The following is a 27,575-nucleotide window of genomic DNA, read 5'->3' on the forward strand; positions in this document are numbered from 1 at the left end:
CACAGGGCTGAGGATTCACAAAACCTGAGACTCTGGCCTGGCAGTTTTTAAATCTGACTCCTTCATAAGTGTTCAATATGTATTAATAAAGGTAAACCTACTAAAATGATAAATGGTGCCATAAGACATTTCATCATCACAACGTGAATCATTAGATTACTTTTTAGACTTATAGCCTACATTTGAGTATGTTTCATTTTTTAAAACTAATTTTGTACTGATTGCATAATGCTTTATCATGCCTGATAAACATGCTCATAAACACCTGCTCATCTTAATTATAATTTCTTCAGTAGCACCTCACTACCTGCCTGGTCAGACTGGCCATTGCCTATTTTAAGATTTAAGCCTGGGCCATTGACCAGACAGGCCATTTTAAGGTTAAGGTGGTAATAGACTACTTGGGTCATTAACTATTCTGCACAGTGGGGGGGAAATTAGAAGGAACATTGTGTGACACACTGGCCTACTTGCAGAAATAAGTTGATTTCTAGATGAGTGTTTGTCGGTTGGGACCCCACTAGGTGGGCTGTGAGCCAATTTCAGGTGGGTCCCCATTTATTTTAATATTTTGACTAGATGCTACCACGGTATGTGACTGCATTTGGGAAAGTGTTACAGATCTGTATTTTTAACAGGCTACAGGTAGAGCCTATTTATCTGCGTTAGTTCCGTTCCGTGATTCGGCGCAATTAACAAAAAACACGTTGTGCTAAGTCCATAGAGTTAGAGTCCTTAGAGCAAATAGGCTGCAGCCTGACACTTCCGGTTGGAAGGAAACTAAGGCAGCTGTTCTCAATTCCCTCCCCTCCCCACTCAGCCCTCCTGTTGCCTGCTGTCCTGCTTCTTTCACAGTTGGAATGGTGAGCTTGCTTGGGTAGCCTCAGTGTCCCAGGCGGCCTCCAAACAGTGCTGCAGATTCTTCTCCTCCTCCTCTTAGTTGCTGCCGCTCCTGCAACCCTCCCAACCTCCATCATGGAAACTCCTCTGCCTCAGAGCATTCTGGAACTTGTAGTCCGGCTCTCTGCTCACCGTCACCGGTCTCTCCATTGCTTCCTAAGAACCTGCATCATTGGGGAGGGGAATTCGGCAAATACTCCCTGGGTTTTTTAAAGCAGTCCGCTCTCCTCCCCTTCCTGAGCCCTCCCCGCTGCCAGCTGCCTGACTTCTTTCACAGGTGGGATGCTGATTTAAAAGAGTCCAGCCCTGTGCGTTTCTACTTGGAAGTAAGCCCCATTTCAGTCAATTGGGCTTACTCCCAGGAAAGTGTGGAGAGGATTGGGCTGTAAATAGCATGCTTTGCTTGGTGGGAAGGCTTTGTGATAGCCTGCACCACCTGGGGGGGGAGAATTCCGCAAACACTCCCTGGGTTCTTTAAAGCAATCCCCTCTTCTCTTTTAAAGCAATCCCCTCTGTTGCTATGGCACCTGCCCCTGTGTGTGTGTGTGTGTGTGTGTGTGTGTGTGTGTGTGTGTGTGTGTGTGTGTGAGAGAGAGAGAGAGAGCTGCACCTGTTCTGGCTTCCGTTCTTGTCCCTCCTTCCTCTCTTCAGCCTGGCTGGCTGGCTCAGGGCTCAGGGGCTCCAGGAACGTTACTGTTCCTTGGCAAGGGGAACCTCTTCCAGGGCTCCAGGGCTATTCCCTGCCTGGGCGAGGTGGAGCCTTTTTGCAGTGTTTTGGGCTGCCTGGAAATGGAGCGAGACGCCAGCTCAGGGCAAAGGAGGCAAAGGTGTGTGTGACATTCAGTACCCCACCCTATTCGCTTTGAGACAAATCCTCAGATAAAATATCTGTCAATAAATAGGCTGCACCTGTACTATGTTTATGCTTTTAACAATGATAAGAGCTGGATAAGTGTGGGTAGGATTGCAGCCTAGGATTGTCAAAAATTTTCCTGCTTGATGACATCACTTCAGGTCATGACAACTTCCGGTGGGTACTGACAGATTCTCATTCTAAACAGTGGGTACTGGTGTTAAAACTTTGAAAACCACTGTACAGTTTATAGCATTGGCTCCTGTGCCTTTAAGAATACGAAGCATTATTCCCACATCAAGTAGTTCAATGCATAATTGAATCTCCCTAAACTTGAGGCTGCAAGTAGCTCACATGGTAGCAAAAGTGTTAAAATAGTATTTTTTAAACATTTTATATTGTTGGTACATTTTTACCAAGTCTGACTCTATCCGGAATTGCTTCTGATTCCAACTCCTTAGCCCTGTGTGTGTGTAGTTGCTTTTGTAATGAAAATAAGTTCAGTATTGTTAAATAACTGGATGTAGCCACAAGGCAGTGGAGGTTTGGGATCAGAGTTTTCCTTCTCTCAGATGAGCTGCCTTCCCAGGCTGACGAGTCCCATCTACCCGGTGGAAAAGGCTTCAGGAGTCAACCTCGAGGCAAAATCCGGAGCCGGAGTCCCTGAGGCAGTTCATGGGTGAACACAGTCATGTTCTGGCAACTCCTGCGACGTCGCTGGAACCAACCGTATTGGCCTCTGCCTTTCCATTGGACCATTTCAGCGACGTGGAGAGGGGGGATTTGCTGCATGGGTAACAGCCTATCCTCCATACCTACTTTACCCAGGCTTTGCGCACTGGAGAGGACACTCTGTTCCAGAACCACCATTCAGAGCGTGATACCATAGTCTTCCGAGACTGAAGGATGCCATCAACAGTGTTAAATAGTGGGTTGGATCCATAATCTTATGCTTTGTGAAAGGAAGTTCTTTTTGCTTGTGAAAGGAAAGTGACATTCATGAAATGACTCCAGTGAATAGAGGGAGCTTCCGTTCATGGAAATGAAGGTTAAGATTGAACCCACTGAATCTTTATTAAAATATTAAATTTTTTTTATATGTGTAGATTTCTAGTTGCAAAACAAACTGATAATTCAGATTTGGAGAGAAAAGGGTTAATTCATTTGAACCTTTGACTAAATACTGATAGTTATCACTATTTAGTTACCATCAATTACTTATGTACTAAGTTGCTTATATTAAATAATTAGCTGCTACTGCCTGTCCTTTTAAAAAATGGTTTGCTCCAAAGTCATTTTTCCCTAGCATCTGTTAGACCTACACATTTGTCATTGGTTTTGGAATTATAATGGGCAAAAATCTCATTCTGTAAGCCTCATTCCTAACTTTTTACAAATGAATATAACTTGGAAAGAGAGATGGCAATACCCTTTCATTGACGTTCCCGAGAGTTTTAGCACTAATTCACTAACGGTGGGTAATATCTGGAGTTGATTGATGTTGGTGAAAGGGGAAACGTAAATTCATTAACTGATGATAAGTTAACATTTCAACTTTAAAGGTTAAAAAGTACATGTAACTGATGACTCTAGAGTGAATACAAGCTGGAATTATCTCCTAGTACTCTGCTGTCATTTATAAACCTCTTGTGTTCAACTCACATGCTTGACTTTAGCAGAGTCTCTTGAGTAAATTAGTCTCATGTTGTCAGGGACACTCTCATTTTAAGCTTATATTAAATGCACTTTTTCACAAAATATCTGCAGTAGTTAATGATGTTTAGTGATGTGCTAAAGATTACTGCTCTGAGACTGTAACCATGTTCATGTGCTTTTAGTTTCTTTATTCAGAATTGCATCCTATTTAGTTTTGGTCCCCTTGTTTTTCAAGTTATTTTATATTATTTGTGGTTGTGGTTTTTTTATTTAAAGGGCATTGTATATAAAAGTATGGTGAGGCTATTGATGCATTTAGTTGTCTTATTTCCACTGGGATGGCAGTAGTAAAGTGGTATTATGAGAACTATTCAGTTCAGTTAATGTGCAGGATGATAAAGTCAGCAATTACAAAATCATTCTATTCTAAGCACAAGCCATTCTAAGAACAAGCATAGCAAAATCCACTTGTTGCACTCAAAGATTTCTAAATATTCTCTAGGTCAGTGGTTCTCACACATTTAGCACTGGGACCCACTTTTTAGAATGAGAATCTGTCAGGACCCACTAGAAGTGATGTCATGACATCATCAAGCAGGAATTTTTTAACAACCCTACCCACACTTAACCAGGAGTAAGTCCCATTGACTATCATTGTTAAAAGAATATACATAGTAGCTTGTTAAAGTACAGGTCTGTAACATTTCCCCAATGCAGTCACATACTGTGGTAGCATCAATAAAATATTGAAATGAATGGGGACCCACCTGAAATTGGCTTGCAACCCACCTAGTGGGTCCCAACCCATGGTTTAAGAAACACTGCTCCTGTCTTTCCCAGGACTGCATGGAAATAGCTCCTCATGACTGAAAGTTGAGCCATTAGTTAAGAGGCAGTCTCTTCCAGAGAGAAGACTTAATGAAAAGAAATAGTTAAAACAATTTAGAACTTGTATGCATGTGTAACCCTGACACACCAATGTTTGTGTACATTTGCAAAGGAAGGCTTTTTGCATAGTGCTAGGGAGAAACAAAGCAGAATAGATTGATTCTTTGACATATTTAATTATTACTGCAATCATATCTCCCGTAATTCAGTATCCTTTAGTGCTGATTTGTTAGTGTCACTTGTCCTAATGTAATTGACAGCAATTCTGGCTAATGGGAGGAGTGCAGCAGCTCCCATTTCTTGTCTATTAGATTTATTCTGTAGTTTTGTACAGTGCTTGATTTTGGACAACATATCCCCATGCAAGTGGTTCTCAAACTGGTGGGTCATGATGCTGTAGCTCCATGGAAGATGATGTACTATTCATCCGTCAGGTCCCAGGTCATTTCCTGGCGTTTTAGATAGAGTTGGGAAGAACCCCTTTCTGAAATTCTGGATTGTTGCTGACTGTCAGCACATATAATTGATGTTCATATCTGGCATTGGCCAATGCAGTCATAGACTTGACAATCCACTCTTGCCAGAGAGAACTTTTATGCCCTAGGGCACCATGATGAACTCACAGTAGCACCGGCTCCCCCTGGCACCACTCATCTTGGCTGGGCTGAGATCATGAGCGATCTTAGGGGGGTGCTGGTGACTCTCTGTCCTCTGGCAGGGCTAAGAGCTCCATGACCAGAGTAAGTTTGGGAACTGCTGCCCCAGCTCCAGGTACACCATCTCCAAATGGAAGCATCTGCTATGGAGATGTCCCATGATTTTGGAGCATCTAAGGCAGTGGATCTCACACATTTGGCACCACTTCTTAGAATGAGAATCTGTCAGGACCCACCAGAAGTGATGTCATGACCGGAAGTGACATCATCAAGCAGGAAAAAATTTTAACAATCTTAGGCTGCGATCCTACCCACACTTACCCAGGAGTAAGTTCCATTTACTATCTTTGTTAAAAGAATATACATAGTAGCTTGTTAAAAGTACAGGTCTGTAACATTTCCCCCAGTATTTCACATATCATGATAGTATCAAGTCAAATATATTAAAAATATATTGAAATATTGAAATGAATGGAGATCCACCTGAAATTGGCTCGCGACCCACCTAGTGGGTCCCGACCCACACTTTGAGAAACACTGATCTAAGGAATACTCCTATTAGTCAGTGGATAGGGCTAGTGGAAGAGAAAATGCTTCTTGAATCTTGTCTTGTACAGTGTTTCCTTCTTCCCTCCAGCTATAACACAGTCCTTGGAGAAAGCTCATTAGCCAGTGGGAAGGAGTTGCTGCTGAAGGCCTTAGTGGCAGCAGTACTGGCAGCAGCCCCAGCTCTTCCCATCCTTCATGATTTTGGAGAGGAAGTCACCATTACACAGACCATGACAATTTCTTGTAAAATTCTCTGAAGGTGGCAGGGGAGGAAGAAATACTGCTGCTGGACCTTGTACCCATGGGGAGGGGGAGAGGCTGGTGCCTGTGGGGCCCTTCACCTTGGCTGGGGTAGAGGCGCAGGGATGCAGGACAATCTGGCATTGGCCTTGTAAATAGTACTGAATGGACCAATGTTATAATTCAGAATATGGCAGCCTCATTATAGTGCTCCAGATGAAGGCCACTTGCTGAAATGCGTTGGTTCTGTAGACATATATTTGCCTGTTAAATTCTAGTATTTCTTGCACCATTTTGTCGTTTGCATTCTTTTCTTTTGCTAAGTGTTCAGTCCATAATATACAGTACTACTTTTCACATGAAAACTTTGAGGTGATGGAAAAGATTTAAAGTCACAAGTGCAACTGTACACGGTAAAGCCTTTCAAAGATAATGATATGGTGTGTGTGGGTGTGTTAGAGCACTAATAGGAATATATATGAATTTAGTATTGTAACAGATATTGAATATTTTAATGTAATATATGGTTTGGAATCTCTGAACTTGTTGTTTATCAATAAAATGGTTTCAGCACACAAAAGGAAAATCTTGAAGCTTCTAAAATACTTGTATGCAAATTTCATGTTTCAAGAATGCAATTAATATCTTTGGAAAAGTACATTGCTCATAATGGTTAAAGGCTGTGATACTGGCAACTACTTTTTGGCTGCAATTATTTATCCTTCTTTAAATTAGATATTTTCTTTTAACTAGTGAGATTGTAAGGCACATAAATCAATACGAGTTTTGGGTCTGGATTGATTTCCTTCTCATGAGGTTTCCATTCCAGTATTTTCTTTTTCTTTTTTAAAAAAGAAAACACTTTGTCCTTATGAAACTGGTGCTATTGAATGGCATTTCCATATGAAATGAAGGGGGTATCAAATACTCGAATTAATTTGGACTCTTAAGATGGCCTGCACGCTTTCAGTTAATCTGCAACACATTTGCTGTGAAGAAGCATGGGAAAATGCTGATCTTTAAAGAACGACTACTGTGTTGCTTTAGGCTTGATTACCAAAGCTACCTGTTGAGAACAATAATTACAATATGTTTTCTTAGTAGAAATAGTTTTTGCCACTTAAAATTTAATGATGATCTCTGGAGATAACAGCTTTTATACGCAATTTGGATGAAAATTCTGTTTTAGGTAACTTTCTTATGGTTGAATTGTGAAATGAGTGCAGAAAAAATTGCTGGAGCATGTTTAAAAGAATCCAAACTGAGTGTTTACATTCACCTTGGCGTTTCATATGTAAGATAGTAAGATCCAGTTATTTAACAATTGGTGCTATTTTTAAAATGCATTCAATCACTGTAACTGAATTTTTTACTTTCTCTAGACAAAGCAATAGTAGTGTGTGTGCTTGTATTTTAAAACAAGTCAAAGTTTAACAAAACCTGTTCTGTTTCCCACTTTTGTTCATCATTTGCTGCAGTGGCTTTTTTGGGCTGTTAGTTGTCTTTATACTAGAATGCATATGTATAGTCATAAAAGACAAAGATTAGATAACTAAATAGTAAAACTAAACTCTTATTGTTTATAACAAATAACTTCTATTATAGAAAAGATGCAAGAACCAATTTTGTTATATTTTCCAGGGGCTACATAAATTGAAATGGAATGATTTGTATGAAATCTCTGTATGTGAAACCAGTTACAAAAAGAGATCTCAGTGTAATAATGCCAGTGTGTAAACAAAAGTTTTTGTTCTGCCTAAAATGTTTAGCCTCTTGGCTATATATATATATTATTGGCTATATTATATTGGGTAAAATTTTTCCTCTGTCCCCGTGGACCTCAAACAGGATTCATGCCTCATTTTATGTGCTGTTTATAGTTATATTTTGACCAAGTTTTATGCTAATTAAACAAACCTTGAAATTCCAATTCAGGCTTAATTTTCCTCCCCTTAGTTGTTAAAGATTTTTCTTCATTTTACATAGCTGGTCTTTAAGTAATTGATATTATTAGCATCCTACATCAGTAATAGTTGTACAAACATTTTATTCCTAGATGTATTTCTTTATCCTTGGTTCTTTCTTTAAAATGTTTTTCTAAACATGACTGTGTGAATTATGACTTTTTGTATCGAGAAGTATTTGTAAATGAGCAGCAAAGTTTGCTGTGTTAAACCAGCAAACACTCGTAATGGCAAAAGGGACACTGCATCATCTCCATACAAACTGATAGGGATTTCTGATTTAGATGGACATGGACTTACTGATATCCACGTCTTCAAAGTATCGAATCCCATTTGTGTGCAATAAATACTACAACATTGAATTGTCAAAATCTATAATTATTTCCATCAGTGGAGCCCTCATTGCATCTTAGGGCTTAAAGTGTGCTTATCTCTAGGTGCCAATCAGTCCTTTATTAGACATCACAACTATTTAGCAGTATCAGACTTTTTAAATGCATCTGTAATTTAATTGCTAAGCTGCTGAAGCTTTTGGCACCTGCCTTAGAGGAGAGGGATCGTTGTTGTGTGATTCACCCTTCCAATTTTGAGCAATTGTTTGTTCAAATCATTCTGTTTTTAAGTCTAAAATTGGGCGCGACTTCAGTAATTGCAGATATTATAGGAGGTCTGTCTAGAGGAGCAGAGCCTCTGTTAGCCTGAAGGTAACATCTGAAGATCGCTGGTTCGAGGCCACTGGCAGCTCTGTGAATGGCGAGACCTTAAAGCAGCTGACATGCTGAACTGAATTATTCCACCTGCTCTTTGGTGTGAGCGAAGAAGCGTCTTGGCTGCCCTTCAACTGAGAGATGAAGGAGCTGCTTGTCAGCCAGCGTGGGAGGCAACTGGGGGCCAGAAGTGATACTAGACCATGAAAGATCCATCTGAAGTGTTGTGCGGTTCTTGAAAGATAGAACCTTTCTGTTATTGTAAAAAGCCCCTTGGGGGTTCAGAGATAGCCTGCCTATGTGAACCGTCTTGAATAAATTCTCTGAGGGTCCCTAGGAAGTAATCTGATGACCAGAAAGGTGGTATATAAATACCAGTATTATTATATTGTATTGCTAAATATTATATTTAGCACCCAGTAAGGCAAATTTGTCTAAGCAGACAATGCTCAAAGCTATAACAGAACATGACTCCAAGGACAGCATTTCCAAGCATGTGTATTATGTTTTGTGGAATATGTTTTATTTAAAAGTGTATACTCCATTACTGTGCTTGAGATGGTGGTTTTTTAAAAATGTATTTTTAAGAATCCACATTGATGGAATAATGGGGTAAACACTACTCTGCTTTTTTGCTTCTTTGAGGAAGGCTGAGACTTGTGTTGGGCGTGTGGTGTCCAATGGACATCTTGTTTTGAGTACCTATTTGAGGCTTTGTCTTTCCATTTTTTCCTTATACTTGCTGTGCTGTATTAGCATCTGGGCACAATCGGACAAGAAGGAGCAGAACCTCTGCAGTACTGTGCTTCCAGGCCCCAACTTTTCTGATCCACCGCTCTAGTCATTTCCTCAGGTCAAGCAAAGCTGTTGATGAATTCTACTTTACTAGTAGAAAATTCCCCCATGGCCTCAGAAAACCTTCAGGATCCATCAACCCTTGGGGACAGGCCATACATTTGGTCTTCCACCTCTTTAGAGGAAAAGAGCAGCAGGTAGTCTACCCTCTACTGGGAAGTGATCTGTCCATAACATAGGAGTGATGTCAATCCCCTCCACCACCAGATCACCATCCTTCTGCCCAGCAGTGAAAAACAGGTCTAAAGTGTGTCCAACGACGTGTTGAGGCTGCAATTAGCTGAGGCAGGTCCATGGTTGCCATGGCAGCCATGAAATCCTGAGCTGAACCTGGTCTGGGGGCCTCAGCTTGGATACTAAAGTCCCCTAGTACCACTGGTCAGGGACAATTTAATGCCACAGCTGAGATCACCCTGGCCAACTCAGTTAGGGAGTCTATTGGGCAGCAAGGCGGACAGCACACCAGTAGAATCCCTGTCCTGTTTCACCCACTGCAGTGGCAGCAAAACCTGGAAGTCCCATACTAATGGCAGGAATGGGTCAGGTTGCTGCCCTCTTTAAGGGGGTAGCATCCCAATGAGTCATCCGACTTCTGGAATCCGTGAATTTACATGAATTCGTGAACAGCTGAGTCTGTTTCCTTCCTTTTCCAAAGTGTTCCAAAGCAAAGGAAGAAATTGCCTTATGTGAAGTGTTTGCAAATGAAGAGAGCTGAGTCATAAGCATGACCGGAGGAAATTTGGGAAGTGCGGTATGGAACTCGCAGATACGGCGGGCCGGGGAGTGCCTGTACTTATCTATGTATAGTTTGAACAGTTAGTTTACTGAGATTTCTTTAACAGAGCAACAAGAGCCTTGGAGCACAATCCTAAGATTGGGCTGGGCCAGCGCAAGTTCCTTGTGCTGACCTGGGAAGGTTGCAAATGTGCCATAATGCCCATTTGTACCTCCTCAAGTGTCAGCCAGGCTGCCACAAGAACGTGTGCCAGCCTGCGGAGGCTGCTTCCAGCGGTCTGGGGGGATGTGGGGAGGGCAGGGAGGAGGCATTACAAGGTGGACAGCAGGCAGGCCTATTAGCTAACAGTGGTGGAGTTGAGGGTGGGGCCAAGACCAGGCACTTGTGCTGGATCCTGAACCTGTTACTGGGCATCCTGCAGCAGCTCTGAGATGCTTGAACCTGTGTCACCTCTTTAGGTGCCGTAGATCCATTGGGGCTGCAGTGGTTCTCCCTGGGGTAAGGGAAAGTGATTCCCCTTATCCTGGGCTGAGCCACTTTCAACCCCATACTCATGCTGGATATGGGGCAGACCAACACAAGTCAGGATTGCGCTGCCTGTGTGTGTGTGTGTGTGCGTGTGCATGTGTGAGATTGTAATGCAAAGAATATATGCATGTAAAGTATGCATGCGTATGTTAATGTATATGTAATTATCTAGTTTACATGTACCATTGTTGGTACAGTCCTTGACTCATCTTCCTAGGGACCCTCCCCCACCTGTTTGCTATAGGCTGTTCATGTCTAACACAAATTCTTGAAAATTGGAACCCTTTAGAGCAAATGTGAGGTGTAAGAGAAGAATCAGAGAAGGATAGTGAGAAATATCTAAGTCCACATCCAAGATCCTCTGCAGCTGTTTCCCAGACTTGTGTTCCAAACCAGTGAAAATTAAGCTTAACTTGCATTATTGTATTTTGGTCACAGTGGAGACCTAGACTGATGGAGAGCTAGCAAGGCATACTCATGAGGCTAATTTGCATTTCTCTTTTTTCCAAAATTAGGTCCCATTTATTAAAGGAGCGCACCTCTCTAAGTGTATGGTGCTAGGCAAGCCATCATGCATGTCTGCAGTGTGCCTACAAGTATATGCAATTCTGTTGATCAGAAATCCTAAAAAAGCAGGATTCCTAATTGGGTGTAGCACTGTATATTTGTAGGCATGTTGTAGGTGGTATATATGGCCAAGGTGGTGCCTGCCTCTGTATGCATATTGATTGCAGGTGAGGAGAGGAGACCTGATTGTATGCACAGAACTTAGGCAGTTGAGTTTATTTTAGTTTCTGACCTGAATTAGAAGATACTTAACACCAAGTTAGCACTATTTGTTTCTTACTTTAGCACTAAGTATACAATGCACAGAATAGTACCTGACAAATTTAAAACAAACATCTCTTGTTCTTTGCAGTTGCTGTGATTGGCTCATAAACACCTGCCGGAGAAAGAAAGAACTCAAAGCACGCACTGTATGGCTTGGATGTCCTGAAAAATGTGAAGAAAAATATCCAAGAAATGCTATAAAAAATCAAAAATACAATATCTTTACATTTATACCTGGGGTAAGGCTACTAATGATTCCTTAAAGGTGGGCTTAGTTTATGTCCTCTATTAAATTGACCTTTATTAAATATTGTCTTACAGTAATTTAAGATATCATACTTGATTGCTGTGATAATTCAGGCATTCCTTTTAGCAGTTTCCTACTGAGATTTCCTTCCGTAGTTGAAATAGAAGCAGTTATAGCCCAATCCTATCCTGATATAGGATATCCTATCCTATCCTATCCATGCCTGTTCTGGAACAGGCAGGCCTACACAGTATCCAGAGGAGGGTAGCAGGTGGATCCTGTGCAACTCGGAGTTAGAGGATTTATTTTGCCTTACCCTGCATCATGTGGCAGCTACCTCAATGGGGCTACTTGGATCTGTGCCAGCAAATTGGTTGGTGCAGATCCAAGCAGCCTGGTGTAATGGCAAGCTGCTTGGAAGGGAGGTTAGGATCTGGTCTAAGTGCTGGAGGCCAGTCCCACATCATGCCTGGCCCCCCCCCACCCATCAGCCCTCCCACTGCCCACTGTCCTCTGCCAGATAGTCAGCTTGCCTTGAAATGCCCCCTTTCTGGCGTCCCCACCCTTCCCAGCCCCCCGCGCTGGCCTCCTCAGGCTGGCACGTACTTACCAGGTCCAGGGCTGAATATGGCCTCTGGGAGCCAGCATGCATCCTTGCGTTGGCTCAACTAGCTCTTGAGTCATCACAGATGTGCCTTATGGCATGTTTGCAACACTCCTGGGCCAGTGTAAGGGACTTATGCTGACCCATCATCTCCTCTTGATTGTGCTCTAAGTTGGATAACAGTTAGGATAAAGATTGGCCTTCTCTGTGAGAAATGTAGAACAGAGTTATTTAAAAAAAATACAAGTTTAGCTATTCTTCCCTTTTCCAGAACTTATAACTCAGTCAATATTAAGCTTTTAGAAGTTTCATGACTTAAGTGGGACTGTTGAGCCTAAGGTTGCAGTCCTAAATACACTTATTGAAAGTAAGGCCATATATGTTAGGTTTTAGGACACTGGTTAAGAGGCACTTTTTCTAGTGGGTGCTCCTCTTTCATTTAGCAGGGGGAGAGTAACTGGCCCTCCTTACCCCAGCATTGTCTTTTCTAGTGGCTATCTGCTGGTCTTCTTTTGCATTTTTTTTAGACTATGAGCCCTTTTGGGACAGGGAACCATTAGTTATTTGATTTTTTCTGTAAACCGCTTCGTGAAGTTTTTGTTGGAAAGCAGGATTATAAATACTGTTAATAATAATAATATAAGCCCAATTTCAGTTATTTGGCTTTGATGTAGGCATCATGTTACACAACCTGGCGGTGTGAGTAGCAGTACTGCAATAAAAATATGGATTTCTATTTGAAATCATAAAGGGGAATGATGGAGCATCAGATTGGAATGGTAGAAAGAACTACTATCTATTAATACGTAACATTTTGTATTTGTACAAAGGTGTTGACTTGTGTGCATGGGTACCACTCCTGAAGAATTCTTTGCCTGGGGGTTTAAGGGGATTTTCATGAGAGTTAACACTGGAAAAAAGGCAGTGTTAAAAGAGAAAACATAATTTTTATTTTGTACTCACCAGCAAACTATCCTCTCCTCCCTGCTTTTGCATTTCAAATAATCATGTGTAGAAACGTTCCTCACAGCATTGACTTTGAATGGAAAATAAATGGTCAGAAAGTTCATTTTCTAGTATGGTCACATACTAGTACAGATTACAAGAAAGCTCATAAATGTAGTAATTGTTTTTATGTAGGAAGCATTTATATGGTGTTGGCTGATGTGTGTTAAAGACATAACACAACCCTGAATTAAATAAATACACTTTAAAATTATGTTTGGTCTCTTCAGGTCTTGTTTTGGCTTATTATAGTTTTCAACATTCAGAATTCTTTTCAGTGCTGACAATAATTGTTAAACATTTTGTGCATATCACAAAAGGGCACAGTTTGGCATATTTTGTTCCTTGACTAATTTCAGTAAATTCTTTGACTTTGGTATTCATTCTTTGGATAGTCAGCCTGGTTAGTCAAATACTTTTTAGTTCCTAATTTAATAACTCTTGAAGGAGAGGTGTTTTTAATATGCGTGAAGTAAATAGGCCATTATATACTGTGCCTCTTATTGCAGTAACAAATTCTTTTGTTGGTTTCTGTTGACAAGAATGCTGCGCCTTTGAGATTTTAATTTCAGTAACATTGCAGATTTTTTTATAATTGTTATGCATTTGTTTTCTTTCCACCATCCCCCCTGCATTCCCAAACACTATTGAACTAGCTGGCAAATGCCTAAATATCTCTCAATCCCCCCGCCCCATTAAAAAGACAAAGAAGTAGTCCATAATTTGTAGGGAGTTGCTTTTGAGAGTATTGATGTTGATTGTTTTCATACAGACAAATATTTTCATCTTCATTGCATGAAACCAACACTTTCTCTATTTATACTGGAAAGGGCTTTTCTGTAAAGGTCAATAAGTATGTATTTAGTCATTGATTACTATAGTTAAATGCACAATGTGCATTTCAAAGACTTAGGCAGACTCATGATGCTGGTAAAGATCAGTCATGATTTAGGAGCACCTGTTGGCATGACATAGTCCAGATGCATTATTAGTCTTTTTCTGAAACTTTTCCTTAGGAAATGGAAACATTTGAAAGTGTTTTGTAATTGCACAGTTGGAATTCTGTTCTTGCTTTAGTATGAATACAAATTACCAAGCTATTAATTGATGCTAACTGGGATTTTAAATTAATTAGTGGTGAGGGAGGAAATATTGTTATCCTGCTGAGATTAATTTATTTGAGAATTTAAACATTCTTGAAGAAAATAATCATGTTTCTTTGTAAATATAAACACAGTATTACTCCAGCATGGCTCTTACCATTTGTACATATGCTTGTAAGTCAGTAATAACTGCTAACTCAATTTACATTTCCTTGTATTGAAATGGCCATAATTTGATGGTTTGTCTGGAGTTTCCATTTGATTGTACTATATTTGCATTCCACCCACCTGCAGACTTTGTGGTAACATTTTCATAATAAAAACGGCATTGTTTTTTAAAATGATTTGGTTATAGTATTCACATATTTTTTTCTGTTATGAGAGCAGCTATAGATAATGGTTGATACAATCGTGAATTTTATAGTGCTGCAGTTCCAGAGTTTACATTGCTTATGATTTGGATTTTAATCATTGCTTTCCCTCTTGTAACTGAACTTGTTCCTGTTGAAGTAGATCATGGCCAGTACTGTCTACTTTAACTGACAGTGGCTCACTAAGGTCTCAAGCTATCCCTCTTCTTCTAGCTTAAACTATTTAAAGCAGGGGTGCTCACACTTTTTTGGCTCGAGAGCTACTTTGAAACCCAGCAAGGCCCGGAGATCTACCAGTTTTTTTTACAATGTTCGCGCCATCATAACATATAACATTTATGTGTACAATGTATGTTGGTGTACCTTGAGCCCCACTGAGTATAACAGGACTTACTCCTGAGTAGACATGCCTAGGATTAGGCTGTAAGGCTGCAATCCTAGCCACACTTACCTGGGAGTAAGCCCCATTGAGTACAATGGGCCTTACCCCCGGCACTTCCTCCCAGAGGCACCTGAAGGGGGGGTCAGTGTTTTGCCAAATATCCCAACTCCCTTTTAATGCCCACTTTTTGGCTAATTAACACCCGCCTTTTCCAGGAACAACAGCTACACTGTGCAATGGAATGAACACAGAACTCCTTATCTATAGCAAATAACAAGAACTTATTGCTACAAACACAGACACTCCCTGCAAGTCCTCTTGTCCAGAGGCTTTCCCTCCCCAAAACTCCACTTAACTCCGGGGGTAACGTCTGAAGCCTCCAGTCCAAGTCCAATCCGGTCTCCAAAACACAGTCCAGTCTTCTGCAGTAGAGTTCCTCCTCTCTAGCAGTGTGTCTCCTCCAGCAGGGTCCTGGCAGTCCTCTCTTCCTGTAGGTCTGGGTCAGGTAGCCCTCTTGGTCAGTGTCCGGCTTCCAGCTGGGTCAGCATCCTGCTTGGCCAGCCCTTTACTCCTTCTGAAGCTGCCTTTTATCCTGCAGCCCCTTGTTAAGTCCAAACTCAGCTCAGCTGTGAACTACCTTGTTAAGTCCAAGTTAGGCTCAGCTGAGCCATCTCTTCAGTCCATGAGTCCATGTCCATTCAAAGTCTCATCAAGGTCAAATGAAGCTCAGATGTCCATCCAGGTCTCCATTGGCCTTGATTGATTACAGCTGTGGAGCCAGCCCTGCCCTTCCCAGAGCTGTCAAACAGCTGTCAAAACAGGGAATCGCTGTCAACACCACATCATCCACCTAATGATCTTCTGATCTTCCATTACAGTCCGCACTCTGCGATCTACCGGTAGATCGTGATCCACCTATTGAGCACCCCTGATTTAAAGCAAAGTCACCAAGGATTTACCATGGAACCTGTCATCTGTAATGCAGGTGTCTATCTGTGAGGTATAATCCCTCCCTTCAAAAAAGATGCACTTTTGTTTCTTACATATTCATTCTTTTCATTGTTAAAATTTGGACAACATTAGACTCTTTTAAAAATTGTGTTATTGAAGGTCTGTATAGCATAGTGACGAACTGCAATTGTAGGCATGTCTACATAGAAGTAAAAGTAAACCCACTGAGTTTAATGGAACTTATGCCCAGGTAAGCACAGTGGACCCTCCTTACGTGCTGATTTGACTTGGTGCAGGTGCCGACCCACATTGGAGGGCCTCACTTGACCTCCTGGATGTGACCAGAACTACCTTCCAATTGCATTGGGGAGGTCCTTTATGGGCATTCTGTGAACCCCAGTATCAGCAGATATAGGTATCCACGGGGGAGGTGGTCCTGGAACAGATCCACTGTGGATACTAAAGGCCCACTGTATGTTTAAGATTGCAGCCTAAGGGTGTGAACTAGGAAGATCGTTAGTTCAAATGTTGCCTCAATCAAGAACTTGCTAGGATATCTTAGCTAAACTGTTTTCCCAATCTTACCTACATTTGTAGTTTGGAAATAATATTTTCTGACTTACAACATGTAAATTATCAAAATAGAAAAGGTTATTTTAAGGATTGCTAAGATAATGTGTATTTTCTTTTAAATGTTAAGTATTATTATGCTCAGATGAATTCTAAACTAGTGTAAGCTTTATGCTGGTATATTTTACATTATCTTGTAATGTTGAACATTATCATTAAATCTACAAGTTATAGTACTTTTGCTGCTTTTCTTGGTTTAGAGCATGTTCTAAGTCATGTTAAAAGAAGTACTGTTTATCATGGACTCAACTCCATTTATTCAGAGGGAAAGGCAGGTTATAAATCATTTAAATAAATGTTATATTGATTGGTGTACTGCTATACTTTGGTGACTTTATATTTCAGAAACATGCTTCTGTATATTAGAAATGTTTTTGAAAGTACCATTTTCTGATTTTTTTCACTTTTAGGTTTTATATGAACAATTCAAGTTTTTCTTGAACCTTTATTTTCTCGTTGTCTCCTGCTCACAGTTTGTACCGGCGCTGAAAATAGGCTACCTCTACACCTATTGGGCTCCTCTGGTAAAGAAAAATGCTATACAGTTAGTTTTAAACATATATTTTGTTCTAAACATAAAAAATTGTATGTGCTTATGACAGAAGCTCAGTACAGGGACAACATGCCCTAATCTGTTAATCGTGTCTAAGAGATCAGTACTGACCCTCAAGCACATGTTATCCTTCTACTCCTGTTTATCCTTTGGACAAGTGTATGTATGGTTAGGTTTCTGTCTGCATTGAGTTGAACACTATCAGAATAACGCAAACTCTCGAGAACAATGAGTTAGTGATCTGTGGATTTCTAGATTAGATTGAAAGGGGTAGAGAATAGGGAACATTAATCTAAAATAATTTGTAATGGAATGCATATAATAAGAAGATAAAAGGGGCTGTTGGAGATATACTGTATATATGGGTGGAAATCTAGATTATCAAGATACAAAGCTGTAAGTAATTAGAATATTAGACTTATCTTGTGCTACATTATTAGAGGTACCCTTTGTGTTTGTTTTTAAATTTATCGTTAGTGTTGTGTGTTTTTTTCTTTTATCATTATAAAAATAATTAAAACACACAAACTCAAATTAAATGAGTTTGAAACAAAATATGTATTTCAAATTCTAACCATATAGCTAACTTTAAATCAATGTTCAACTCGTTGCTGACGTAGTGTTACCTAAATTGTCAGATAATTACTGCTAAGAGGAAAGTAGGAGAAATGCACACAGCAGGAGGTGGACGGTTTACCTATGCTTGAGTGGCAGTCCTGATATCTACATGGTGACTAGGGCATGTTGCCTTTGCACTGAGTCAAAGAAATATAGTGTTGGTACAAAATTCATTCGAGATTAATTGTGTGCATGCACGCACACACAAAAATGTTTATAGGCTCTCTTGGTCTTTTACTTAAGGGGAAAAATGACATGTTAAATGTGCTATAAAATTATCCTTTTTGTTTTCAAAAACAAAACTAAATAAAACTGCAAATATTGGTAATTTGTGAACTTTGCTCCTCAAATGTCACAGCTGTTGATTTAAGTCTCTGATTATTAACATGAGAGCATGGCAGAGGCTGAAGATTCCCTTGCACTATGCCAGAGGTCCCCAATCAGTGAGGTGTGGCGAATACACAGGAGTGTCATGGGATGCCCGCCAGCGAAACAGCAATGGGATGCTACAAACTGCAGTAGGAAGCTCGGTTCAGTGGGCTAAGCTCCTGCATGTGCTTTTCACACAGTTGAGAGAGCCAGCCTGCCCACCCTGAGCCTCTAAAAACACTGTTTTTAGTGTTGAGTGGCTGTCTCCCAATCTGGAAGTTACTGGCAATGATATAATCGCCAGTTACTTCTGATAGCCACACACTGTGTTTGCAGCATGGGAGGGGCATCGCAGGGCGGGGACCTTCAGGTAGCACTGCACTACGCTATTGGCTGAAGCCCTCTGAAATGTAAAACAATCTTTTTCAGAAAAATTCTCCACAAAACATAGAGCATCAGATGCTCTTAGAGCAACAGATTGGGAAGGCGGCCAGAAAACAGTCTGGTCCTCAGACCTTTTAAAAACTGTCATTTAAACTCAATCTGCATAATACACAGAGTTAGGTGGTAATCGAGGTGGTACAATTCTGGACTGTTCCACTTCAGCTGGAAGTAATATTTTATTATGCTGCTTCATGCAACCCCCTTCCCCCTGCATATAGTAAATGAGCATATTGCAGGAATAATCCAGCACAGATTGCTCCCTGATTTACTGGCTTATTACATACTGGATGAGTTTTGCGTGAAAAAGGGTGATGATGATAACTGCATTTTGCTGCACAACCTGGCCTTTTACAGTCACAAGTAGTCTGGCTTCATTATAGAGATGGCACTGTCCAGCAATAAAGAATTTAAGATGTGAAGAACACAAAGGCCCAATCCTATCCAATTTTCTAATGCTGATGCAGCTCTGCTAATGGGGCTTACACTGCAGTCACAGAGGCCGCTCTCACAACCTCTCAGTTCAATACTCAGGAAATCCTATTAATTTTAATAGAAACTTTTAAGTAAGTGATGGTGGGGTCACAGCTTGGTTCAGATGCAGCACCAAACCATGGTTTTGCATTGTGTCCAAGTCTTGTGCTCTTCTGTTCTCCTCTCTTTTGTGCATAGCAATTCCCTTCCTCCTTTCTGGTAAACCATAGTCTGCTGGTTTTGAGAAAAATGTTCCTATATGGCTTGCACTTGACCTGCCAAACAAAAATTGGAAATCAGAGTTTGATCTTTGTTCACAGGACGGGCATGAATCATAATTTCAAATCCCTGGTTTATTTCAAGGGAGGGTATGCTCTTGAGTGCCAAACTTCTTCACTTAGTGTCAAGCCATGGTTTGATGTTTTTTCTAACCTAGCAGTCTCCAAATTGCACCCCGTGGTATGTCTATCATGTCTGGGTGCGGTACAGCAGTGCCAAAGCCTTACATTTTTGGCAAGAAGTAACCCGTTTTTGTGCCATAAATTTGCAGAGCCTGTTGTTGGGGAGATGATTCTGCTGCCAATCACACCGGAGGCTCTGCACCCCGATTTTCTTGTGGAATAGTCTCCCTGGCACGAGTCTCTGAAAATTCATGGTGTGAAAATGGGTTGCTTTGTGCTGAAACGGTAAGGCTTCAGCACTGCCTGGGCTTGTTCATCAGGTGCACCAGATCCAGTCCACGAGCCAGAGTTTGGAGGCCTAGATCTAACCTATTATGAATTCACCTAAGAGCTGTCATACTGGGAGGATGCTATATTATGTGATTAGGTGCTGTGAAATAGTGTTGTCATGTCCTTTATAAATGTTTGTATAAATTCTTGGCTATATCTCAAATTTTGTTTTGGAATAACTATAACCTTGGGGAAGAAAAATTCTTCATTCCCCCAAACTCCCAGTACTTTTTTATTTACTGTTCAGTTCTTTGTGTATTTTAATAGAAATCTTTTCCATTTTGGGAAATGTTTGTTATATTTTAAACAGGGATTTGTTTTGGCTGTCACAGTTCTGCGGGAGGCAGTTGATGAATTTCGTCGTTACAAGCGAGACAAGGAAATGAACTCTCAGTTATATAGCAAGCTTACAGTACGAGGTTGGCAATCTTTTTTTTCCTTATGAATACTGCATCAATTATATCTTTATCAGTGCTGATTAACAAACTGTTTCTGGCTTACTGAACTAGTAGCCTATTAAGCCATGTATGGCCCACCAGCCTCATACCTGTGGCCTGCCAGGTGTCTAACAATGCCCAGTATTTGCAACCCCAATCAGGTAGCAAAGTGAAACAGTTGATCAAGTCCTTGGAGAGTTGCCATACATTTCTGGCGGGCTGCATTCAGTGTGATGGGTCACAAGTTGTGCAACTTGGTAGATTTACTGAGGAGAAACTAGCAGGCTGCTGGTAGACGTAACTGGGGAGAAATGATATATGAACTATGGTCAGCTGAATAAGACATGTGCGTATGTGAGGGGCTGTAACACAACATCTGCACTGCTTGCAGAGATCCCAGGATCAATCATCTTGCATCTCCAGGTAAGTCAAAGAAAAATTCCTGTCTGAAATCCTGGAGAATATCTGCCAGTCATTGTCATCAACTCTAAGTTAGATCTCCACCATGGTCTGGGTGTGACTCAGTATCAAGTAGCTTCTTCTATAGAGTTTCTCAGAAAGTCTTTCTAAAGATTTATTAAATAGTAAAACATTTGTGTAAAATTTATCTGAAGATTGCAGTCCAAATACTTAAAATATAGTACTACCGAAAGGTGCATTAAAAATATGGAAAGATAGAAGAAAGGTGAAGCTGCAAGCAAAAAATGGCATTCTCTTCCCTCTGTAATTCTATCAGAGGTGTCTGTAAAGAAACTGGACCTGGGAACTTCTGCTATTATTTCTGCACTTGCTCCCAGTGTGGAAGGGATTGTCACTCCCGAATTGGCCTTTTCAGCCACACTAGACGCTGTTCCAGAACCACCATTCAGAGCGCGATATCATAGTCTTTCGAGACTGAAGGTTGCCAACAACGATTGTTTTGAGATATCTATTGAATAAACAGTTGCTTTTTAAGGCCTAGATCATATTTTAATTATCTGCTAAAGTCTGGCAAGATTGAGAAGATGAATAAGTTTGTCTATATTGCTTAGATTTTTGAACTGCATAGTAAGTATGATGACATTGTAGTGCCACCCCGATCAGATTTGACTACATGACATCTCTGAAAGTAGACAAGGCCAGTACATTGTCTTCATTCTACAATATTATATGGAGAGAAGGGTACCCTGCAGCAATTGGTCTGCAGCGCACTGACTTCGTTGTTTTCAGCAATGTTTCTTCCTGAACACTTTGACCAACTTTTTAAGGCCCCCCACCCCTGATATTGAAAGGGGAACACTTATCATTGTTGGTAAAATGTTGCCCTCTCTCTCTCTCTCTCTCTCTCTCTCTCTCTCTCTCTCTCTCTCTCTCTCTCTCTCTCTCTCACACACACACACACACACACACACACACACACACACACACACACACACACACACACACACACACACTCTTTGAGTCAGCCTTGTTCTTGTGTGATTATCACACACGTGTTTTATGGTGTGTTTGCATTTCGGGACCCTGCTTTGAGTTGCAGTTTGTCTCATGTACAGAAGAGGTCCCTGTATACGATCTTCTCTGAAAATTATACATATACAAACCTAGGAAGGCAAGAAATGTGGAATTCCCATGGTGCTTGTAAAATAAAGTGGGAGAATGAAATTTCATTAAATATCTCTAGTTCTGCAGTGTTGAACTCTAGATTTGGTACCAGTTGGTCTGTAACCCAAATGGGACCAACAGGCAGCAGGTAGATATCTGAATGTGATTCATACTTTAGAGCAGTGTTTCTCAAACTGTGGGTCGGGTCACGCTAGGTGGGTCACAAGCCAATTTCAGGTGGGTCCCCATTCATTTCAATGTGTATTTTTTATACATTAGACTTGATGTTACCATGGTATGTGACTGCATTTGGGAGAATGTTACAAATATGTACTTTTAACAGGCTACTATGTATATGCTTTTAAGTCAATGGGGCTTACTCCCAGTGAAGTGTGAATAGGATTCCAGCCTTTGGGAAATTAAAAAACATACAAACAGATCAGCTTGGGAGGAGGGTTCTTCTTTATTTTAAACAATTTTTTAAACATACTTATTGTAAACTTTTAATTTACTTATTTTATTAATTAGTTTTGATTTTATCATATGGGGAGTATTAAATATTTTCCTGCTTATTGATGTCACTTTTGGCCATGACATCTCTTTTAGTGGGTCCTGACAGATTGTCATTCTAAAAAGTGGGTCCCAGTGCTAAAATGTTTGAGAACCACTGCCTTGGAGATATGTAGAATGTAAATACTTCCTTTTTAAGAAAAAACCAAAATCCTCGGGGACAGAGAAGCCCCAAATGTCTAGTGAATGTAAGGGTTAACTAAATAGATGGAATTCTTAGAAAGGTTAAACAGCTTAGCACAGTTTTTTTCTTGCCAAGCGTTGGGCAGGGCCAGGTAGCTGAAGTTGTCACAGTGAGTTGCATGATCTGTTGTGAAATCCAGGAATGGGAAGGCAAGGAGTAGATTGGAGAGAGAGCGAGTGTGAGAGCACAGGAGAGCCAAGAAGGTTGGAGTAACAGTGAGTGAGTGCTGCAACCTCAGAGTGTGATTTAGACATGATTGCTCTATTGTCCATGGAGTCCACTGGGACCTAATCTAAGGAAGATGTGGACAGTAAGATGGGAGGCTTGGTTACCTATTAGCTTAATCAAGATCATATTTGAAGTAAGCGCCATGGAGTCCAGTAGGATTCTGTCTCTGAACAGTGTGGGAATAAGTTAAACCTGAGAAGGATATAAGACAAGAGTCTTCTCTGGCAGACCATTACTTTGTTCCAGAACATGTTTACTCTGACAAGAATCTAACAACAAATGAAAAATTTTACGAATATAGAAAACTCAAAAGAATGCAAACAGACGAGAGATAACAATAGTAACACTGACAACAATGAGGATCAGAAAGATACAAAGGAGAAGGAAAACTGGAAAAAGAGAGACTGAAAACACAGGGGAGAGAAGAATGGATAGACCAAGAAAAAGCAGCAGACACATTGAAGAAAGAGAAAAAATTGGAGGACAAAATGAACTGGAAGAAAAGAACATTGCCAAAGTTCAGTTAATAAAGGCAGAGAAACCACTCATTTTAGGACCTGCTTAGATGCAACAATTTGTTGAAGGTCCTTTGTGTAACTTCATTGTCTGCATTTGACTGCATGACTTAAACCTTAAGCCAGACACTAATCTGTGTTTTATATAGCCATTCCCTTGTAGATGATTTGCTCTTTCTTCTGATGTATTACATCTGATGATGATAGGCCATGACAAATAGCTTGTTGATTTAAGAGATTTATATCCTGCCTTTCCACCTCTGTAGGGGCCATTGGGGCAGGTCACAACAGTTAAAACAATCCAATTTAAAAGAACAGAGCAGTAAAAGCAGTTTTAAAAGGGCAGGCTAGCATTAGTTGTACAAAAACAATAACCTCAAGTTATTCCAGAACAATGATCTGGAATAAATAGATATTTACTAAGCAATTAAAAGACCCCAATGTCTGGGCCATTGGGGTCTCCTGGGGAAAGGAATTTGGCACCACTGGTAATCTGGGCACCACTGATGAAAAGGAATTTGACACCACAGGAATCTGGGCACCACTGATGAAAAGCTGGCTGGCTGGGCACCACATGAAGCAAAAGCTAACTGAAGTGAATGGGCAGATAAATGCGGAGGGAGGAGGTAATTAGAACAAAATTATTTGTTTCTTAAGGCCACTGCCCTACTCATAGATCTCTTGCAACTTTCTACTAGTTTGCATGAAGCTCTTGCATTGTTATAATAACGCAATATGCATTCTGATTCTATACATACTAGCCTGGAAGTAAGTCCAGGTGATCTCACTAGAACCTGCTTCCCAAAAAAGAACACTTTAGACCACAGCTTTCATTCTTCTTCTTTTATGGAAGTTTATAAAAAATGTACTCTGGGCAGCTCCATTAAAGACAGTGTGTTATACTTCTGACTGAGTGAGTATTATCGATTATATTTCCTTTTTCCTGTGTGAGAGAGTTCATCACTCAGTGAAAATAATAGAAGGTTCCAGCTTCAGTCCCTGTCATCACTAGTTAAAGAATCCTTGTGTGTCTACTCCTGAAAAAACCATCACTGGTGGATTCTACCAATCTAAACAATTCTCAGCCAGTCTCTAACCTTCCTTTCTTAGATAACGTGATTGAGCAGGTGGTGACATCTCAACTCCAGGGAATCCTAAATGAGTCAGATTATCTGGACTCCTTTTAGTCCAGCTTCAGGCAGCGCTTTGGGACAGAGACAGCCTTGGTCCCCTGTTGAATGATCTCTGCCAAGGACTAGACAATGGGAGTGTGTCCCTGCTGGTCCAGTTGGACTCTTAGCAGCTTTCGATACCATTGACCATAGTATCCTTCTGGATTAGCTGGCCAAGGTTGGGAGCATTGCTTTGTGGTAATTCTGCTTCTTGGCAGACAGATCCCAGATGGTAATGCTGGGGAACACCTGCTAGGCACCCTGACATTTACAGTGTGGGGTTCCACAGAGTTCTATTTTGTCCCCCGTGTTCTTTAACGTCTGCATGAAACTACTGGGGGAGATCATCTAGGGATTTGGAGTGTCGTGTCACCGATATGCTGATGACACCAGCTCTATCTCTCCTTGCCATCTCATTACAGGGAGGCTGTGAAAATCCTGGAGTGTTGTCTGGAAACAGTTGGGTTCTGAATGAGGGCCAATAAATTGAGATTTAATCCAGAAAAGACAGAGGTCCTCCTGGTCAGGAAATCCTTAATGCAGGTACTGAATCATCTGCCCACTCTGAATGGGGTTGCACTCCCCCTGGAAGAATGGGTGTGCAGTCTAGGAGTGCTTTTGGGCTTGCAGCTCTCCCTGGAGAGCCCGTTGGCAGTGGTAACCAGGAATGTGTTTACCCAGCTTTGGCTGGTGCACCAGCTGTGGCTGTATTGAGTTGATTGGAACTGACCACATGGCCCATGCGTTAGTGGCTTCCAGACTAGCTTATGGTAATACTCTCTATGTGGGGCTGCCCTTAAAGATGGTTTGGAAGCTGCAATTAGTGAAGAATACAGCAGCTCAGGAGGTTACTGGAACTAGACAGTTTGATTCTGTTGAGCCACTGCTTCAGCAACTGCACTGGTTGCCTATTTGTTTCTGCGTCCAATTTAAGGTGTTGGTATTGCCCTTTAAAGCCCTTCATGGTTCGGGTCCAGGTTATTTGCCTTCTCCCATATGTTCTGGTCTGTCCTCTTAGGTCATTTGAGGGGGCTCTTCTACAACTGCTGCCTCTGTCCCAAGTTAGTGGGATGGTGGCATGAGGATGAGCTTTCTGTATAGTAGCACCTCAATTATGGAATTCCCTTCTGGAGGAATTAAGAACTACCTCCTCCCTCGTGGCCTTTTGGCAAGGGCTCAAAACGTTCTTATTTCAGCTGATGTTTGAGTGATGCTTTGTTGTCTGACTTGATTTCTGTGTCTTTGTAATAATGCTTGGTCTATATGGCAGTCCCCGTCCCCCCCATAGTTTTACTGTTCTTATTATGCCTTTATTTATTGTTTAGCATTTGCTTCAACATAGGAAAGGTGGGATATAAATCTTTTAAACAAATACAATAAATCTTTGGTAACCTGAAACCTTAGAGAGCTGTTCTCTCCAGGGCAGGAGGTCTGGTCTAGAGGATAGAGCCTCCATTTGCCTGAAGATAACATCCGCAGGTCGCCAGTTCGAGGCCACCGGCAACGTGCGACCTTGAAGCAGCTGATAAGCTGAGCCGAGTTATTGCTCTGAGCATGGGAGGATGGAGGCCAGAATGTTGCGACCAGATCAGAAAGAAACATCTGAATGTTGTGGTTTCTTGAAAGACAGAACCTTCTTTCAAATTGTAAAAATCCCTATGGGGATTTAATTAGACTGCCTATGTAAACCGCCTTGAATAAAGTCCGAGGAGAAATCTGAGGACCAAGAAAGGCAGTATAGAAATCCCTGTATTATTATTATTATTCTCAGGCTAACTGGGCTAGATGGACCAATGGATCTAATTCAGTGTAAGGGAGCTTTGTCTGTTGCATTACATTCTAATTGTATGTGTACAAAGGCATTTTAATACACAAAGTCCCATTTAAAACTCCTACTTTAAGAAAAGTGATATTTGTTCTGAATAATGTATTATATTGTGAGGTATTAAAAAGAAGAAACAAAAATGGATTCTAGGGAAAATAAAAGAAAATTCATTTATCTGCAGTTTGCTCAAGCTTAATGGTGTAGAACATAGAGAAATTTTTAACATGTAACTTAAAATTATTATTCAGTGAATTTTTACTGTGCCTTTCTGCCTTTCTGTTATGCCTAATAAAGGTTTTGTTGACTGTTGACTGACTTTCTACCACTCAAGGCAGCTTACAGTATAAAAGGATCACAGCAATACAATAAAAGATTTAAAAAAAATTAAAACATTAAAACCTAAAACAATAAAACAAATCAGACCTCAGTGGATCACCAATTAAAATCAGATTCATTTAAACATTCCAAATTCTTTTTTGGTATGTATACATTTTAATAGTTCAATATATACATCCAGTTCTTTTAAAACAATCATGTACTATTCTTTGAAACTGTTCATATAGTTATAGAAAATGTTCGTTGGAACTTGTTATACACATTACATTTTATATTATTGTTCAAGATGTTAGATAGTCTTTCTCCCCTTCTTATCTCTTAATATGTATTTTTTTTTAATGAAACCATTGAAGTCCCTCAGGAGTTCCATCTGTCAAAACATCCCCTGAGAAAAGTAGCAAATCAAGGAAACAATGACTGCCAAAAGGCTACAGGGGGACTTTGTGGACCCTTTTGCACAATCTGAAATGACTACTTTCATAGTGAAAATCCAACATACTAATTTGAAGCAGCACTAATGATCATGTTTTCTTTCTTAAGAGGTGATTTTAGAACTCTGACTTGAATCCAAAAACCTACAAGCAACAGAAGAAAATATATTAACACTGTTCTGTGAACTCTTGCACAAGTGGAAAACTTTTCTCAGTGCAGCACCAACATGCTTTATAGTACAATCCTATTCATATCCACTGAGAAGTAAGTCCCATTAAGTTCAGTGGAACTTGCTCCCAGGTAAGTATGCTTAGGATTGCAGCCTTAGTATATATTGTATGTGAACCTCAAAGGTTTTGAGAAGAGCTTGCACGCAATTGTGTAAGAGCCTACACCAGAAAAGAACTCCCCTAAATTTGGAGTTGGCGTTCTCATACATCATTCTTCTGC

At 40.6% G+C, this 27,575-nt stretch overlaps 1 protein-coding gene across 3 annotated transcripts in view; it reads left to right on the forward strand.

Moving 5' to 3' along the window:
- The window catches only part of ATP9B (ATPase phospholipid transporting 9B (putative)), a 190,734-nt gene that overhangs the window by 19,621 nt on the left and 143,538 nt on the right, over window positions 1-27,575 (forward strand). For 2 of the 3 annotated variants that reach the window (XM_066623335.1, XM_066623336.1), the window contains exons 3-5: window positions 11,452-11,602; window positions 17,067-17,180; window positions 20,153-20,261. In XM_066623335.1, the coding sequence (XP_066479432.1) occupies window positions 11,452-11,602; window positions 17,067-17,180; window positions 20,153-20,261 (374 nt within the window). The remainder of the gene's footprint in view (window positions 1-11,451; window positions 11,603-17,066; window positions 17,181-20,152; window positions 20,262-27,575) is intronic. The other variant, XM_066623337.1, reaches the window with a different exon arrangement.

This window comes from Tiliqua scincoides, chromosome 4, assembly GCF_035046505.1.
Source record: "Tiliqua scincoides isolate rTilSci1 chromosome 4, rTilSci1.hap2, whole genome shotgun sequence".
NCBI lineage: Eukaryota > Metazoa > Chordata > Lepidosauria > Squamata > Scincidae > Tiliqua > Tiliqua scincoides.